At 42.7% G+C, this 20344-nt stretch overlaps 1 protein-coding gene across 4 annotated transcripts in view; it reads right to left on the bottom strand.

Moving 5' to 3' along the window:
• Window positions 1-20344, bottom strand: part of lrrc7 (leucine rich repeat containing 7) — a 368217-nt gene that overhangs the window by 36108 nt on the left and 311765 nt on the right. For 3 of the 4 annotated variants that reach the window (XM_055641900.1, XM_055641899.1, XM_055641901.1), the window contains 4 exons: window positions 19372-19572; window positions 18065-18176; window positions 13900-14071; window positions 6644-8327 (listed from right to left, as the gene is read on the bottom strand). In XM_055641900.1, the coding sequence (XP_055497875.1) occupies window positions 6644-8327; window positions 13900-14071; window positions 18065-18176; window positions 19372-19572 (2169 nt within the window). The remainder of the gene's footprint in view (window positions 1-6643; window positions 8328-13899; window positions 14072-18064; window positions 18177-19371; window positions 19573-20344) is intronic. The other variant, XM_055641902.1, reaches the window with a different exon arrangement.

A 20344-nucleotide genomic window follows, 5' to 3' on the forward strand; every position in this document is an offset into this window, starting at 1 on the left:
TGTGGAACAAGCTGACAGTGGAGGTAGTTGAGGCAGCTACTATAAGATATTTGGATAGGTACATGGATATGAACAGTTTAGAGGGATATAGTATAGTATTAGAGGGAACTAGTATAGATGAGGCATCTTGGTCAGCCTGGGCCAGATGAATGTCTTGTGCAGGCTATCTGGTTGGGTCTTTGTTTAAGGAGGAAGTGGAAGGCCTTTAGATTCTACTCATGTGGGATGTATGTGGAGGGATTGTATGTCCATGGGGAAGATGAATTAGATGAACAAGGAGCTAGAAACTGTTGAAGTGGCAGAAGGCATCTGAAATGTCATTAATATAAATGGGAAGAGATAGGACTAGGAGAGAAAAGTAGAAATAAATAAGTTTGATTGGGCAAGAGTACGCTGAAACAATCAGTCTTCTGGAACAGTCCTGTTTGTGGATCATGGACGGAAAGTAGTAACAGGTTATGCAGGTCTGTTAGATGCTGCGGGGGGCAACACGTTAGATCTCGGCGTTTTTGCGTGTGGTTTTGGCAGAGTAACGAATCAAAGGGCAAAGAAATGACAAAGGGCAAAATAATGACATACACACACACAGAGTTTTAAAAATATATAGGTATGATAGATAGATTATATGTTTTAAGGGATGATAGAAGCCATGGAAAACCATGAGAGCACACTCTGTTTATTCAACGTGCCTAGTTTAATGAAGAGATGAGATAGAGAGTGGGCTTTGATAACCAATTTAACAATATTGCACATAAAAGGATCAAAATTAATTGCTGTTGCAGAGGCACACTGGAAGGATGGCACTCAAATATCTGATGTGGAAATTGTGACATTCAGGTATGCACAAACTACAAGTAGAAAAGTGTAACACATTTGCAGGTTATCCTGAAGCATGCACAGAACGTCAAATAGATTGGGGTGATTCAACTCCAACCTCGATATAGGTTTAAAGGAAAGAGTGAGCAGATCAATTTCAACACTTCAAGTCTTCAAGCACCCAGCACACATCCTTTGATATCATTGTCTCAGTTTCTCTGGACACAGAAACAGAAGCCACACAATATTTGAGTATGACAAAGAACATTCTGGCATTTGAGGTTTAACCTCAGCATATTGTTTTATAAATTCAGACTGTTGCATTAATAAGTCAAATCATGGAGTAACCCAATGGGTCAGGCAGACTTTGTGGAAGGAATAGATAGGCAATGTTTTGGGTCGGGGTTGCTTCTTCCGACTGAAGCTTTCTCCTCCAATTCCCGAACTGAAACGTTACACAACCAATTAATACACAGATATTGCCTGATCTGCTGAGTTTCCACAGCATTTTGTGTTTTACATAAGATTCCAGTACCTGCAGTTCATTGTATCAAAATATGTTATTCAAAAATGCTCTGACGATGTGTTCTATTTCAGCAATCAATCCTCCAAAGTTTTTAGGATTGCTGAGGTGATGGTCCTAGGGTGGCAGCAATGGCTCGATGAAACATGAATCAGTACCTTCTTCAGGATAACAGCATTCAAATACCTACTGCTCACAGATTTGAATGACCATTTTGTTTCTTCTCGTATATTCACATAGCTTCGAAAATTCTAATATTGACCCCAGCAATGAAACTGCAATTAATGTATAACCAATCCATCTAAACAGTTTTCAACACTCTTGAAGATACTGGCATCCTATTAAACAAAATGATGTACACCAAAAGCTGGGGCAACTCAGTGGGTCAGACAGCATCTCTGGACAAAAGGAATAGGTAACGTTTCGGGTTGAGACACTTCTTCCGACTGAGAGTCAGAGGAAAGGGAAACAAAAGATAAAGATATAGAACAAATGAATGAATGATATGCAAAAAAGTAACGATGGTAAAAGAAACAGGCCTTTGTTAGCTGTGAGCTAGGTGAAAACGAGTTACAGACAATGAGACTCTACAACACGACTTTGAAGCTAGTACGACTTGGGTGGAGGAGGAATGGAGAGAGAGGGGATATAAGGGTTACATGGAGTTAGAGAAATAAAAAATCATACCGCTGGATTGTAAGCTGCCCAAGTGAAACATGAGGTGCTGTCCCTCCAATTTGCATTTGACCTCATTCTGACAATTTCTCATGACAGAAAATCAGTATGGGAATGGGAAGGGGAATTAAAGTGTTTGGCAATCAGGAGATCAGGTAGGTCCAGGCGGACCGGGCGAAGGTTTAAACAAAATGTGTAGGAAAGAACTGCAGATTTAAATCGAAGGTAGATACAAAATGCTGGAGGAACTCAGCGAGACAGGCAACATCTCTGGAGAGAAGAAATGGGTGACGTTTTGGGTAGAGACCCTTCTTCAGACTGATGTCAGGGGAGTGGGCAGGACAGGTAGAATGTAGTCGGAAACGGTAAGACTAATGGGAAAACTGGGAAGGGGAGGGGATGGAGAGAGAGGGAAAGCAAGGGATATTTGACGATAGAGAAGTCAATGTTCATACCGCTGGGATGCGTTGGAGGAGGTGCAAGTGAACGTCTGCCTCACCTGAAAAGACTGTCGGGTACCTTGAATGGAGTCGAGGGGGGAGGTAAATGGATAGATGTTGCATCTCCTATGGTTGCAGGTGAAAGTACCTGGGGAAGGGGTGGTTTGGGTGGGGACGAGTTGACCAGGGAGTTGCGGAGGGAACAGTCTGTGCAGAAAGCAGAAAGGGGTGGAGATGGGAAGATGTGGACAGTAGTGGAATCCCGTTGGAGGTGACAAAAGTGTTGGAGGATTATATGGTGTATGCGACGGCTGATGGGGTGGAAAGTGAAGACAAGCGGGACTCTGTCCTTGTTACGAATGGGGGGAGGGGGAGCAAAAGCGGAGCTGTAGGATATTGAGGAGACCCTAGTGAGAGCCTCGTCTAATAATGGAAGAGGGGAACCGTCGTTTCCTAAAGAATTACGACATCGATGATCTAGTATGGAAAACCTCATCCTGAGGTTGAGGGCATAGCCCCCAACTCGCAGACGCGTCTAGAGAGGGGGGGGGGGGGTAGAGAGTGTGACGGCAGAGAGAGAATGGGGAGAGATGGAGAGAAAGGGGCAGAGGCAGAAGGGCAAGAGACAGAGGGTGAGGGGGGGTGGAGGGGAGGGAGGGTGGGTGAGGGGGGGGGAGGGTGGGGGCGAAGGGTGAGAGAGATGGGAGGAGAGAGAGGGGAGGAGAGAGAGAGGGAGGAGAGGAGAGAGAGGGGAGGAGGGAGAGAGGGGAGGGAGAGAGAGGGAGAGACGGGGAAGGGAAGGGGGAGAAGGGAAGGGGGAGGGGGGAAGGGAAGGGGAAAGGTAGGGGGAGGGAGGGTGGGGAGGGGATGGGGTGGAGTGGGGGAGTGGGGGTAGGGGAGTGAGGGTGGGGGGGATGGGGTGCGGGAGAGAGGGGATGTGTGAAACAGTGTGGGCGGGATAGTGTGAGAGGGAGAGATAGGAGGGGGAGAGAGAGGGGGGGAGAGAGAGAGAGAGATGGGGAGAGAGAGAGAGAGAGGGGGGAGAGAGAGGGGGAGAGACAGTGAGAGCGAATTGCAACCGTGCGTCACGCGTTCAGAATGTTCTGGAAATGAAGCGTCCGCGTCTCATGCATGAAAGCTGTCGGCAGCTCTATGGAATTCAGGGGAGGACCCCCCCGGGGAAGACCACACACACACACACACACACAGCAGGTCCGATCAAAGCTGTCAATGAAGACAGCAAATTTATTTTTTAAAAACTGTCTTTGAAATTAAAAGTTAATGTTAAGAATTAGTGATGTTAAGTGAGAAATAATTCAGTTCAATTCAATGAAAAACAATGGAATCAACAACCTGGCAGGCTTGAGGGGCGGGGCCAGGAGGCAGGTGGGGGGGCGGGCCAGGCGGGGCAGGGCCAGGCGGGACCAGGAGGCAGTTGGGCCAGGTGCAAAGGCATTGTGAGGTCAGCAGCTGGGCAACCTTAATATGTTTTTTAAATGTCAGTTTGGTGATAAATTTTAGTGAATATCTCGGGAAATAACCGACCAAATTTATAGAGGATTGGATTTTTGAAATTATAAGGAAAAATAAGGGGGCGGGCGAGAGGACGAGTGGTGTACTATTTTAAAAAAAGGATAAATTACATTGAAACATGAACAGATGCTTTTTGTTAGTTTCGAAAGAGGCCAAAAGACAATTTTTTTGCTAATACCCAAGCTGCTGACCTTCAAGTGAACCAGTGAACAAGCACTTGAAGATAAAAGTCAAAAATCACTGTCTTAACCTGGTGATTATTCACGGCAGTTACTTTTGATATCCTGAAAGGAATTAGGCAGCTAGATAGGATAATTATTTTAATAGCTGTTACTGTCTAGAAATGTGCTGATGCAGAGGAGCTATTTGTTACTGAATTTAATTATTCTGAGAAAAAAAAGCAGAAACAGCCACATTTTATTCATGGCTGTAAAAATTGAGTAAAATTAACTCCATGTACCTGCGATAAAGCATTAACAGTATCTTTTGGATAGAGAGCAGGATTTTTATAGTCTGTCCATCAGACAACAAATATACCTACACTGTTCAACATTAATTATGTTGACCTAATTAATTATGAACAAGTTAAGCTGAGGCCTAGAAGAGAATGGAACCTGGGATAAACCGAATAAAGGAAATACCTAGACAATATTTACTTAACAAAACATCAACAATCCTTACACACACACACCAAAAAAGACAAAACCAATGCCCCCTAGTCTATGTCGTTCAGACCTTATTTGGTGGTTTTACTGTTTAATAGCCTGATGGCTGTAGGGAAGAAGTTATTCCTGAACCTGAAGATAGAAGTTCCTGAAGATAGAGGTTTTTGTAAGGGAAAATATATAAAGTTCGGAGAAAGGACAACATGATAGTATTGACAGTGAAATGGATAACAATAATCACAGCTTGACAGGGATAGTGTATCAATAAAAGAAAGGCCGATAAAAAGAATCTGATGTGAGAAAAATAATGAAAAGATAAAATTATCAGAATACATGTAGCATTCACAAGATTCTGTTGTCACTTTAGAGGGGTTATTGAATAACATTCTGAAAGGATTAATCAACACTTGGAAAGGCAAGATCTTGTTAAGGTTAGATCCTGCATGACCAGTTTGATTGAACTTTTCAGTGGTAACAAAATGTATTGATGAAGGTAGTGCAGTTGAGGTAGTCTACATGGATTTTTGTAAGGACATGACAATGTACCACATGGGAGACTGGTCAAAAAGCTCAGAGCCCATGGGTTTCAGAGCAACTTGACATATTGGAATTAAAATTAGCTTGATAAAAGGAGACAGAGGGTGTGGTGGAGGATTATTTTTGTGATTGGAAGTTGGAGACCTGTAATATGCCACAGGCATCATTGGTGAACTCTTACAGTTTGTTATGCACATCATGTTTGGGTATGAATATAGGAAGTATAATTAGAAAGTTTGTAAATGACATGGAAATCGGTGGTGTTGCTGAACAGGATAGTAATAGGCTACAGGATGATATTGATCAATTGGTAAAAACATTTTCATCTGCACTTGCAGATGAAAATGAATCCAAATAAGGATGAGGTTGTGAACTTTGGGAATACTAATAAGGGTAGGATATGCACAATGAATGGTAGGATTTTAAGGAATAATGAGGAACAGAGGAACCTCTCTCTTTTCAAGTCCAAGGATCTCTGATGGTGGCATACCAATAATTAAGGTGTGAAAAAGGCATTTGCCATATTTACCTCCTCTACCCAGTGTACAGACCACATGATCAGAGAGATTATGTACAATTATATAAACATTGGTTCAGCCACAGCTGGAGTAATGTGTACAGTTGTGGTTAACACACTACAGGAAGGACAAGATCACACCAGTATTGATTATGATGATTATGTGTGTTTTCCTTGAAGCAAAGAAGGCTAAAAGGAACTTGACTGAAGTACAAAAAATTATGGGGCATACATATGCGGTGATAGTTATAGAGCTACACAGCACTGAAACATACCCTTTGGCCCACCATGTCCATGCCGACCAAGTTGGCATACTGGGCCATTTGTCTGCATTTAGCTCCTGGCGCTCTAAATTCTTCTTATCCATATATCAGTACAGATGTCTTTTAAAAGTTGTAATTGTATTGGTTCAATGACTTTCTATTGCTGTTAATTCCAGATACGGATGAAAAAGTTGACCCTGGGGCCCTTCTTGAATCATTCCTCTTTCACCTTAAGCCTATGCCCTCGAGTTTTAGAATCCTCTACCCTGGGAAAAAGACAGTGAGCATTCACTTTAACCATGCCCATCATGATCTGATATAGCTCAAACGTTTCACCTCTCAGGTTTCTATGTTTGAGAGTGAAGAGTCCAAGTCTATCCAGCCTCTCCCGATAACTCAAGCCTGCATCCCAGGTAAAATTTTGGTGAATCTCTTCCAATTTTCCAACTTTCACAGGCTCTGCAACTTAATGATATCCTTCCATCATTGGTGGTCAATGGTGCTTTTATTATCACATGTGCAAAGTGCTAACACGTAGTGAAATTATTTTTCTTACAACAGTCCAGTAGAGTATTGCCATACCCCGTATTAGCAATTGAACAAATCGATATTTTTTATATAACTGGATAAAAACTCAATATTTATTTTTAAAAATGTTTTAAAAACACACTCACCCTATCTAACCTTTTCGCTTCTATATGCCTGAGCAGTTGTTGTCTCCAATCTAGAGGTATTTTGGCACTGTCATCGACTTTCTGTGAAGACCTGATCCTTACATCATTGCTCTCTGAAGGCTTTTCACTGTAGCTAGCGATGTTATAATCTGAAGGTAACTTCTCTAACAAAGCTGCCATGGTAGGCCTTGCTGAAACTGGTCTGGTTTGGGAAAACCCATAGCTTTCAGTACTGTAGCTTCTTGCAGATAATGGCCTCCTCTGAGTCAAAGGTTTATCTTGAAAAGTTCTACCCTGATTTTTCAAGTCTTGGAATGTTGAATAATCTTCATCATATCTTCCATTCCTTTTGAGATATTGTGACTCAACTAATGATGCGCTGTTCTGATGTTCTAAAACTCCTCTGTAATGAGTCCTGACATATCTGTCACTTTGAGGTATCTCAGGAGCTTCATTAACCCTTCGATGCAATGCCATTTCTGTGGAGGTTGCCAGGGAGTCACCCCTTCTTAAGAATCCAACTCTATCGCCTTGAGTTGCAAACCGAGGATTTACTGGTTCATCATTTACTGAGGGCTGTGAGAATGAATACATGTGTTCCATGGGTTCGTAGCCTCTGAAGGAGCGTGGATTAATGATATCTTTTGAAACATTCTTGTTTTGCTGGACACCATAGTCAACATTATGTGTAAAAGAAGTGGTTACTCGTCTCTCAGGTTTAAGATTTACGGCACCTTGAGGATTGAAACTTTGGTCAAAATGGTACACTTTCTTTGAGGTTGGAACTTTTTGAGAGATCTTTATGCTTCCATATGTTTCTGATAAATCTTCATCCAACATTGGAGCAGAAAGGCTGCGTGACATGCCTAGTTCGTGGGCTGGCATTTGGTCTGGTATATCAATGCTACAGGGATTTTCTGCGCTGGAACCATAACAGTCCAGTGGTATATTGTAAATCTTGAAGGCCCCAATGTCAATTTCATCAATGCTTTGGGATTTCGTAAAGTGGCCTGCTTTAACCGATCTCATCATTGGTGCAAGTCGTTCAGTACTTTTACTGATAATAATAGCACTCTTGGCAGACTCAGGTCTGCAAGTATGTGTGAATTTGTCCATATGACCTCTACTTAAATTAGATTCTCTAGAATTGAGAAAACTCCATGGAGAACCCGATGAAAATGTGCGGGAAAATTCAGTAATTCCACGTGTTGAATGTTCCAAATCTTTTCTATCAGGAATAGGACTGCTGAAAGGAGTGGTCTCCAACTTTGATGGAAATGCAGTTCTATCCTCAAATGGACTTGGTGTTCTAGTCCAGTTTTGCCAGGGATTGGCAGTTTCATTTTCTTGTGTATTTCTGACACTGTGCATGCCATGTTCCAAATCCAATGGAACTCCAATAATTCTGTCCTGTCTCATTAACGGCCTACGCCCCTGGGCAGATGTGCTCCTTGATATTGTGCTTATTAAAGGGTTGGCACTAGGATGTTCTAAAATTGAAGTGCTTTCTTCTGAGACAAAACCAGTATTATCATAATGTGAGTTGTCATTCCACTTATCAGAAAATGCGTCATTAACCGGGCGCCTTTCAGCACGTTGTTGTAGACTTGCTGTTGATGCCATTTCCCTCTGACCGAGTAAAGGTTTTGCTTCAATGTTTTGTTGAAATGTCTGTGTTAACCTGCTGGGTCAGAAGAATATCAGATATTTGAATGCATAATCAGAGAATTCCTGATATTTGGAAGTTTACACATTCATTACAATAACAAACCTCACTAAATAATGGATACATTTTCAACAGTAAAACATTGGATTATCAGAAGACTTTCAAACTTGTCTATCATTTACTCATTTGGATTGGTCATCACCCACTGATCCAATCTTTTGACCAAGCTCTTGATTTCACACAGTCTTACACTCTCAAATGTCTCATGATACAACCCTAACAAACATTTTTTGGAAAACTCCATTCTGCACAATAGCATTGAATACGATTAGTCTGTGTCTGTGAACAATTACCAAATGAAAGACCAACATATTTAATTGGGAAGGTAAGCATAAATCAATGTGTTTTACTTAATATTATCTGAGCAAAAGTCAGAGAAAAACTTTTATAATGTGAGACCATATAATGAATAAAACTCACAAAAACATTTTATATTGAAGCTTTACATTAAATGGGCAGAAATTTTAGTCCATTCATTTATGTTTTCTCCTAACGTAAAGATCTAAAGCCATGGGAATGACCCGTAAGTTTAAAAACTTCAAGGAAATGTAATATATTTTAATTAATAATGGCGATAAAAAAGGATTGGAATTTGCTAAAGATCTATGTTCAAAATCCTAATGAAAAAGAATCTGCCAATTAGTCCCACTTTTTTGAAAATCTGAAATATGGGCCTATGGACAGATATGGGGTTACTGTGTGTGTGTGTGTGTGTGTGTGTGGTGTGTGTGTGTGTGTGTGTGTGTGTGTGTGTGTGTGTGTGTGTGTGTGTGTGTGTGTGGTGTGTGGGGGGGGGGGGGGTTAGTCTGTGTGTGTGAGGGGGGGGGGGTTAGTGTGTGTGTGGGGGGGGGTTAGTGTGTATGTGGGGTTAGTGCCCGTGTGGGGGGGGTGGGGGGGGGGGTTTGTGTGTGTGGGGGGGTTAATGTGTGTGTGGGGGGTTTAGTGTGTGTGTGTGTGTGTGGGGGGGGGGGGGGGTTAGTGTGTGGGGGGGTTAGTGTGTGTGGGGAGGTTAGTGTGTGTGGGGAGGTTAGTACAAGATCAAGATACATTTAATTGTCATTTGGACCCCTTGAGGTCCAAACGAATTGCCGTTTCTGCAGCCGTACATTACAAACAAATAGACCCAAGACACAACATAATTTACATAAACATCCATCACATTGCTGTGATGGAAGGCCAAATAAACTTATCTCATAGTGTGTGTGGGGAGTGTGTGTGGTGTGTGTGTGTGTGTGTGTGTGTGTGTGTGTGTGTGTGTGTGTGTGTGTGTGTGTGTGTGTGTGTGTGTGTGTGTGTGTGTGTGTGTGTGTGTGTGTGTGTGTGTGTGTGTGTGTGTGTTTTGAGATGGTATCCAAGCCAAAACGGTGCATGGTAACGCTTTTTAAAAAAGCCCACTTTGAGAAGAATAACTGAGTGCTGTGAGATTTTTCTGGCAGCTTCAAGGGATGACTTCACAATGGCATCTCACAGTCCTCCAATCACAATGGGATCTCATTTACATACGTTGCCGTGAATATTCCACCAACCAACAATGACATTACAATGGGATCTCAGCTGCCACCCGACAGCGACTGAGGTTAGGGAAAAGGAGAGGGAGAGAGTGGTGACAGAGCGACAGATATAGAAATAGAGAAAGACAGATATGGGGTTACTGTGTGTGTGTGTGTGTGGGGGGGGGGGGGGGGAGGTGTGTGTGTGGGGAGGTTAGTGTGTGTGGGACGGGGAGGGTTAGTGTGTGTGTGGGGGGTTAGTGTGTGGGGGGGGGTTAGTGTGTGGGGGGGGGGGTTAGTGTGTGTGGGGACGGGGGTTAGTGTGTGTGTGGGGTTAGGGGTTAGTGTGTGTGTGGTGTGGGGGGGGGGGGGATTATGTCACAACGGGAATCCATCAGCCATGCCTGGGCAGTTGAGGGCTATGGGTGAGTGGTGGAATATTGCGTTCCGGGACCAGCTCTCCCGTGAGACGCAACAACCCCCTCCCCTCCACGTCGCACTTGATCTAGTATCCAATAAAGCTTGAGTTAGAGTCATACAGTGTGGAATCAGGCCCTTCGGCCCAACTCGCCCACGCCGGCCAACAATGTCCCAGTTACACTAGTCCCACTTGCCTGTGCTTGGTCCATATCCCTCCAAACCTGTCCTATCCATATACCTGTCTAACTGTTTCATAAACGATGGGATAGTCCCGGCCTCCCTTCAGAGCAGCTGATCAAGATACATTAATGTTATTAACATAAATGATAAATAGTTCCAGAAATGATGTTTGTAGCACTGCATTAGTTTCTGAATGCCAATCTAAAAATAGTCCATTTATCCTGTTTTCTGTTGGTTAGCCATGCCAATATATTACCCCAACGTGTACACTCCGATTTTGGAAAGTGATCTTTTATTGGGGCTCTTATCCAATGCCTTTAGGAAATCTATATCTACTGTTTCCCTTTTATCCACCCTGTCAGTTACAGTCTCAAAACCTGCTTGATAATCGGCACACTCAGTGGGCCATATGTCCTCTTTCCATGCAAGCCCAAACTGATTTTGAAATTTTCCCATGCTATCACACTTTTTCAGAGGATTCTTTGCAATGAGATCATTAAGACATTTTGTCTCATTGCATAATAACAGATTTTAAATAGCATGGTTCCTCAAAATATTGCTTCTAGGAACTCTTTGAAAAAAACTCAATGAACTCTTCCCCAGGGCTAGATATAGAAATTTGATTCACCTAGTCTTGAGCGGCATAATGGCACAGCTCCAGGGACCATATATAATCGTGACCTCAGGCCGTGTTCTGTGAATTATGCACCTTTTTTATTGATATGTGGCACTGATAATAATTTGATCATTATTTTTTGGTATCCTGATCGCAGAAGAGCTTGGCTATCTGTAAAATGGCAGTGCCTCACAGCAGCAGCCCCTGCAGTCCGTCTGTCCTTTTAAAATGTTTTGTCCCATTCAATGTGTAGTTTGCTGTGGTTTTTATATTGTTTTTGACTGTGTATGTGTGGGGGGTGGGATGGGGGAGACGTTTATATCTCTTCCCTGCACGGGAGACCTGACCTTTTCCCATTCCTTTTCAGGTCTCCGTTGTCGTTGGGGCCTAGCACCGTGGAGCGGCCTCCCGCAGGAATGACCTGGGGGCTCCAGTCGCAGAGCCTGCGGATCTACTGTCGTGCAGCTGGCCGGCCGTGGAGCTTAGGGAGCTGTGGTGGCGCTCGGCTGTGGCCAGACTTTGGGGCTTCGGAGGCTCCAGCTGCAGGCCCGTGGACGGTGACATCGGGAGCTCGCCGGTCCCTGGTGGGAGACCGCTTTACGGCGCTCCCGCAGCGGCAGCTTCTCCCGCCCGAGTTGCAGTGCTGAAAATGAGTGGGGCCTGACATCGCCCGGCACAGCTTTAACAGCCGCGGGACTTGCCATCGCCCGCCGGGAGCTCCAACATTAAGACCCGGAGCAGGGCCTTACATCGCCGGCACAGCCTTAACGGCCACGGGACTTATCATTGCCCGCCGGGGGCTTTAACATCAGGGGAGGATGGAGAGCAGGGGAGAAACAAGACTTTGCCTTGCATTTCAGTGAGGAGGAGATTCACTGTGATGGATGTCTGTGTGAATTGAATTGGTTGTGTCTTGTTAAAAAAAAATTTCTTGTTGTATGACTGCAGAAACCAAAGTTCCTAACGGAAAAATAAAGTTCATTGTATTGTATTGTCTATCTCCCTAATAAATGACATGTGGAAGTGACAAAAGACTGCAAATGGTATATCTTTGTTCAAAATTGTGCAGAAGAAATCTGGTTATCAAAGGCCAGTTAGTCAATGGAAAATCTGTCTAGGAAAACAATTAGCAGTACAGCCATTTGGTAAATTATGGACAGCTAGCATAAATTTAAGTATATTGAATATCCAGAATTTTGAGGAAATTGAAATGGTGGATGATAATAGTGCAGTTGCAGTTGTTCATCTGGATCTTTGAAAGGAATACATAAAGTAACATCAATTAAACTTAACATCCTGGGATGAAAGGTAGTAGGAGCACAGGTACAAGGTCACGTTAGGGCTGTAAAACAGAATTGAGGTGAAAATACTTGAAAGACATTTGATGGCATTTCTTAATGATCATTAATAGCCGCTGTCAACTATAGCAAAGCCCGCAAACATCTCATCTATTTCCTATGCCTGCTCTTCGAGAGTACCTTGGATTTCCCATGTCTTAATTTCTCCACATTTAACAGATCATCCCTTGCGATTTATGTGGCCGAGATTCCATTTCAGGGCACACTCCCCCCTCTCTTCTATCAGCATTCCAAAGGGGCCATACGCTTTGCTAATCCCTAGTCCATTCTTTCATCTCCAACAACCATTTCTCTTTTTTTGACAGCCTCCCATATAAATACAGTAGTTGCAACATGTGCTCTTTTACCTTATCCCTTCAGCTGTGAAAGAACCTAATCGATCCTTTAAACCTAAGAAGCAATCACTTCAACTTCCTACAATTTGTACAATGCATTCAATTCTAATGAAGTGGTTTCCTCTATGTGGGATTAATTAAATGTAAATTGGATGACCACTTCGTCACACACCTTTTTTCAGCTGGATGCAGCAGTTCTGAGCTTCCAGTTGCCTACCCTGGCAATTATCTGTACCACTCCCATTCTGACCTCTGTTTGTGGCCTCCTGCACTGGTCTAATGAGGCCCAAAGTAAGGTTGAAGAAGAGCATTTCATCTTCTGACTGAGTACATGCAGCCTGTGATTCTCAATATTGAATTTAACAATTTCATATAATTTGTTTTCTGAACCAGCCAAGAGTACTGAATGCAATAGAGGAGGTGCATGTGAACCACTGTGGCAGCTGAAAGGACTGCATGGGTACCTGGATGGATGTGATGGAGGTACAGGGACAGGTGTTACATTTCCTGCGGTTGCAGGAGGAAGGGGGTGGTCTGGGTGGAAAAGCATAAGTGGTCAAAGGATTTGTGGAGGGGGTGGTCTCTCTGGAAATATGAAAAGGGTGAGGGTGGAAATATGAAAAGCGTGAGAATGGGAATACATGACTGGTGATGGTATCATGTTTAAGTTGGAAGAAATGTGTACATTTTAGATGGATGTGCAGGGAATGTAAGGGGTATGTATCATGTGCAGGCATATGAGATTAGTTTAGTTTGGCATAAAGTTCGGCACAGACATTATGAACCAAAGTGCCTATTCTTGTGCTGTGTGGTTCAATGTTCTATGTTCTATGAAAATAATTGCAATGTGACAAAAAGCAGTGGAATGTAATAAAAAAGTGTGCTCATTCGAACATTTGCTACAGATTTAATGGGCTAAATTCCCTCCTCTAGTGGTGTACTACTGTATGATTCAGTAATATTTGCTTATGTCACCCTAACCTCAATTATATCTAGAATATGCAGCCATTAACTCTCTTATTCCTTAATAAAGATGGGAAACAATTGAAAAGCAGTCAAAGTAATTTGTTCAAAATTTACACTACTAGAATCTGCAAAAAGATGATTAATCATTGTTATGATTTCACACACCTGTTTCCCCAAGAGGATGCAGCTACACCATCTTTCACTGCTGTCTGCAATGTGTTGACTTTAATGGGTGCTGCAGAAGAACCTGAAGATGCTTGGGAAGGTGAGTAATCTGAGTAGGAGCCTGAAGAACCGCTATTGTTGATTCTGTCACCTTCTGATTCATCTGTTGATTCTTAATATGCAATATAACACATAAAAATGTTTTTGCACTGGTTAACACAAACACTTGTTATAACGATATATTTATATATTGATATGTTTGAAAATTACACTGGGTACAATATTTTATAGGGCACAGCCCATTGGAACCTTTTTTAAAAAAGAGCCTACTATTGGTTCAGTTGAAAATTAACCAACATTCTACAAGAACATTCAATCATTGGCCTTTGTTTTATCAAATCAATTATTTGCAATTAAAGTGATACTTAAAGCAGAGACAGAAAACTGGAGATGTTGTAATTGGAGCAAAACACAAACTGTTGGTGAAACTCAGTGACCCTGCAATAGGACAACTCTTGTACTGAAATGTTAACCATCCCCTCTGCTCCAGATGCTGCCTGACCTTCTGTGTTCTTTCAGCTGTCGTTTTTGATTCTTAAAACACTTAGACAGTGTTAAGAAACACCAGTTCCTATCTCGGTGTTGTAACCCCTCCTAAAAATTTAAGGACCGCAGAAAATTAAATGTATTTATAAACACCCACAAAAATATCCCCCCCGCCCCACCTCTCTTATCCACACACACTGTTGATAGAGTCATACAGTGTGGAAACAGACCCCTCAGATTATTATAAAATCTTTCCCCTTCTCTTTAAACCTATGCCCTCTGATTCTCGAATTCCCTATTCTGGGTAAGAAACTGTTGATCCAACCCATCTATTCCTCTGATGATTTTGTACACCTCTATAAAATCACCCTTCATCATCCTGCGCTCCAAGGAATATCCTAATCTCTCCCTATAGCTCAGACCCTTGAGTCCTGCCAGCATCATTGTAAATCTCTGCACCCAGTGGCGGACTGGGTCGAAAAATATTGGTTGCTAGGAGACAAAGGGGGCCCACCCACAACTACAATGCTATCATTTAACAGGGGCCCACTTGCTATCACTTCATAAGGGGCCCACTGGTCATCGGGCAAGCTGACACCCTGGCCAGTCCGCCACTTTCTGCACCCTTTCCAACTTGACAACATCTTTCCTATAACATCCCAGAACTGAACACAATACTCAAAATGCGGCCTCACCAAAGTCTTATATCACTGCAACATGGCCTCCCAACTTCTATACTCAATACTCTGACTGATGAAGACCAATGTGCCAAATGCCTTACTGACCACCCTATCTACCTGTGATGCCACCTTCAAGGAACTATGCACCTACACTACTGATTTACATATGTTTTGCAAAACCCATGCATTAATACCTTCAGAGAGGAGAAGAAACTAAAAGAAAAGAACATACCAAAAGATAAATAACAATTGCTTTACCATGACAATGTGTGGATTCAGTCCCTGTTTTAACAAAATAAATCATGTTTGATGTATCGTTTTGTATTGTATTGTATTTGGATAATAATTCCATATTTGCAGGAGGGTATCTTATAGGTTTGCGTTAAATAATTTTGATGATTTTTTATGGTTTTTATTTTGTATAAATGCACGTTTTTTTTCCATTTCTTCACGTTACAATCTAGGCACCTAATATCCAGGATTTGACTCTTACAACATTAACTCTGTTTTTGGTAAAAACAATACCAGAGTTATGGAGCTAATTCTGGGCAATATGCCAAAGGTTTGGTAACTTACTTTTGTACAGATTAATCGGGTGCTCCATTTCCTGCCCTATCATTTTAATTGTTACTCAAAACATCTTTCATTGCAACTCAAATTACTGCTGCACAACCAAAAGTCCTTCTGATGAAAAACTTCAACTTTAATTAATTAAACCCTACTGAAAGACTATAACAAATTAGTTATAATTAGTGAAGCATTTGAATACTTCACTAATTCTAAGCCTTTAGTTCTACTGGGTCTTGCACCTCTCAAGTGGCACAGCCAAGGCATAATTATTTTCGCAATGGTCTAAATACAGTAAACCTGTTTTAACCGACCCCTTTATAATAGATTGTGGTTATAGCAAGTGGACCCCCAAATCACACCCGGCCGCTTAGAGCGCAGGCTTCCGAGGGTCTCTGCCCGACTCACAAGGTGTACCAACCAGCCCTTCTTCACCCACCATGGTCCTTCATGGTCCCATTGAAGCAGCTGTTGTTGCAGCTCATATTCTAGCCCCTGGGGACAACGCTTTCTTCAGGCCGCCACAACTGACAGGAAGGGCTCGGTCATCGTGGGGCTTCCTCCCCTCTCACCACCTGCTGCTCCTTTCTTCACTTTGTCCGCTTGATCGCCGCCACCTCCTCCTTCTCCCTTTGATATGTCCAGTCGACCTCTTCTCCCTCCACCTTCTTGTCCTTCTCCCCTGGAGTCACCGACAAACCCTTCCTTGCAAGCAACAGCAGGCGAGAGGGGAGGGAGCCCCATGGTGACTGTGCGCATCCAGTCAGTAGCGGCAGCCTGAAGAAAGCACGTCCTGTTTGGGGCTGCAACGTGTGCTGCAACAACAGCCCTGACAATCGGTGAATCAGAGCTTGCTGGTACTGACCAGCGAATTGGCGCTTTTTTTTTTAAGGTGAAATTACGCACAGTCTGAAGAAGGGTCCTGACGTCTGCTATCCAAGTTCTCCAGTGATGCTGCCTGACACACTGAGTTACTCCAGCACTATGGGTCTGTTTGTGTATTAGCCATCATCTGCAGTTCTTCATTTCAAATACATACAATGATAATACCTTACTCGATTATAACAGACAATTGGCGAAAACGGACACAATTCTCCCCTGTATGATCCGTTATAATGAGGGTTTACTGTATATCATTGCCATTGGTAGGATGGGGACCCACAGCCCCGTTTATATCAACGGGTCGATGGTGGAAAGGGTCAAGAGCTTCAAATTCCTGGGCGTGCATATTTCCGAAGATCTCTCCTGGTCCCAGAACACTGATGCAATCGTAAAGAAAGCACATCAGTGCCTCTACTTCCTGAGAAGGCTGCAGAAAGTTGTAAACGCTGCCCAGTCCATCAGTCCATAGGCTCCTACCCGGTGCCTCAGGTCAGCGGATCAGCTGCTCCTTGAGGTACCAAGGTCTAAGCGGAAGCTCAGAGGGGATAGAGCCTTTTCTGTTGCTGCCCCGGCATTCTGGAACACCTTGCCGCTGCAGATCAGACAGGCCCCTTCACTGTCCATCTTTAAATCCTCCCTAAAAACTCACTTTTATTCACTGGCTGAGACATTGTTCCTGTTTTAGTGCTTTTAATGTCCTTTAATTTTTACTGCTTTTATAGTCCTGTCGTCTTAATGGTTTTAGTAGTTTGTAATAACTTTTTGTTGACTTCCCATGTACAGCACTTTGTGGTAACTGATGTTGTCTAAAAGCGCTTTATAAATAAAGTTATTATTATTATTGGCTCTGACCTCCCTACCATCGAGGGGATCTATCGCAGTCGCTGCCTCAAAAGGGCTACCAGTATCATCAAGGACGCACACCATCCTGGCCACACACTCATCTCTCCGCTGCCAACAAGTAGAAGGTATAAGAGCCTAAAATCTGCAACATCCAGGTTCAGGAACAGTTACTTCCCCACAAGCAAGAATTCCATTGTCCAATTTGGGACACATGACAATAAACTCTCTTGACTTGATTGTGAAATATGGCAATGTCATTCTTGAATGGTCTAAATGACATGAGTGATTAAACTAATTTTAGTGATCTTGTGATCTCCATTAACTCTGATATCAGATGGAGCTGTTGTAACCAGTACAACCACTTGTTGCAGGTGCACAAAATCTAATTTAAATTATGGCATTTCTTTGGTATTTGATATAAATTCCTGGTATTCCTTGACTATACTAATGGTGTATGCTTACCATTACTTTGACAATCTTTTCAAAATATTTCATCCCATGAGATATTTTTAGAGTTAGACATTCTCAATGTTCATATTGGTTAGGCAAAATTATGGTTCTCTCATTCCCCTCTTCTTTGTATTTAGGTCAACACACAAACAATATCCCAGATATTGCTCTTGCAATCCATGGAGGTGGCACAGTACCTTTCTTCTCTTTACCTATCAGGACAACTTTGGGCTTGAATAGTGGAGTTTCTGTAAGTGCAGGTCGCAGTTCTCCCATTCTCAGATCATTTGGTGAGTCGCCTAAGGATCTCTGTAGAAGACATAGTAAAAATATTTTTCAAAACAAGCAGGTGTAACATGTATGAAAAGTCATATCTTGCTTGTGACATTGCTCTGAGACAAATCCACAGACTAAGACCCTCTACCACTATTTTGTTCTTTTTTTTCATTTTACTTCCTTCCACCAGCAGCTCCTTAAGGTGTAATATGATTCCATTGGACCACCGGGTGTCACCAGCAATGGCTGCCTCGCCAACAGTCTGTCTATCCCTTTCTTCTTTTGTTGTTTGTTTGTATGTATTAAATGTTTGTTTTAGTGGTCTTTAGCTTGTTTTATGGGGGGTAGGGTTGGTTAGAAACCTTTTCCAATCTCTTACCTCCGTATCGTATCTCCATCCGCACTGCGGTCTAACATCGAGGAGTTGGCGGCCTTTGCTGGAGACCAACTTCGAGAACTCCATCGCGGGTGCCTGCGGACTTAACATCACAGAGCCCGCGATCCATTTACCAGGGATCGACCACTGAGCTCCACCGCGGGAGCCTGCAGACTTTAACATCGCGGAGCTTGCAGTCTCTGGTCAGAGACCGACTTTGGGAACTCCAAGTCGCAGGAAGTTCGATCGCCCCCAATGCATCCCGATGCGGGAGCTTCGACCGCCCCGACTTGGGAGCTTCGATTGCCCAGATGCGAGGGCTTCGACTACCGGCTGCGGGAGCTTCGATCACCCCGACTGCGGATGGTTCGACTGCTCCGACCCCGGGCGAATAAAGAGGAAGAGAATTAGACTTTATTGTCTTCCATCACAGTGAGAAATGTGGGGAATCTGCTGTGGTGGATGTTTATATTAACTTTTTTGTAGTTGTGTGTCTTGTTACTTTTTTTTAGTATGGCTGTATGGTAATTTGAATTTCTTAATTAGCACATGTACCTTAATTGGCACATGTGACAATAAACTGACCTTGAACCTTGACCTTGAAGCAGTCATTCCTTCTCAGCGTATAGTGAACATTACGAGAATGTTTGACATGTCTAAAACAGTTGGGAGAATTGGACATTTCATAGACAATTCTGTTGGCTTTCTAGTGAACTTTGTGGCATGCTTACGCCCAGTCCATTGGGTTCCTATTGGTAGAGGTTAGCAAGCTAGCAAAGGAGATAATTTTAAAGAACACATAGTTAAACCGGGAGGATAATGTAGACATTCATTTTAAATTCTCTCAGTTACCTCAAGTGTAGCTTCCTTTGTTGATCCAGGCCATTTATGTTCATATTTTTCTTTTATAGAATGTTCTATACTTGTGGCACCTGTTGAATTTTCAGTCGACCCTTCATGATTGCGTTTTCCTACCAAGTGCTGAACAGATTTCACCATATTTTTCAGATCTTCTGGGTAAGGGGTAGGATAGCGTTTAAGGTTTATTTCAGCCTGGAATTGAAAAATGCAAAAAATAAATATAATTGCTTGAAAGTTCTTTATCTATAAGGGTACAGTTGAACTTCATCATTATCATTCCAACAATGAATGCCAACAAAGATAGAAACAAAATGCTGGAGTAACTTAGCAGGAGAGGCTCCTGAGAGGCTGCCTGACTTGTTACTCCAGCTTTTTGTGTCCACCTTTGGTGTAAATCAGCATCTGTAGTTCCTTCCTCCACAAGTAATGCCAACTGTCTACGTTTGTCAACTGTCTTCTTTGTACAGCATTCATTACCATCCTCCCATTTAATATCAAACTCAATACAAATCATTTCAATTCAATTTTCTCACTTACTCTTCTCAATTGATTGAATCAGCTTAGATACAAACAGTTCACTGCTAACTTACCCATGCGACATTTTCCAGTTATGAAATGTAGCAGGGAATACATTTTAGGAAATCTATGACAATGGTTAACAGCACCAGTCTGCTTCCAATATTTTCCTTTGTCAGTTTTGTGTCCAATTAGCATGAGTAAATCTTAATTTCAAATTAGAACAATATCAGCAACAGAGAATTATGGCTCTTTAATGCACTTTTGAGCTACAACAGGACCGATCCTGGACTGACTTTGGACTCTGGTCATGTCCACGGGAGGGAAATGGAGGAGGACTGGCCAAATTTTGTGCCTTCCACCACAGTGATGAATGCTGTGGTGGATGTTTGTGTTACAGTTTTATTGTGGTTGTGTGTTCTTTATTATTGTACTGCTGCTGACAACC

This window comes from Leucoraja erinacea, chromosome 10 (assembly GCF_028641065.1).
Source record: "Leucoraja erinacea ecotype New England chromosome 10, Leri_hhj_1, whole genome shotgun sequence".
Classification (NCBI taxonomy): domain Eukaryota; kingdom Metazoa; phylum Chordata; class Chondrichthyes; order Rajiformes; family Rajidae; genus Leucoraja; species Leucoraja erinaceus.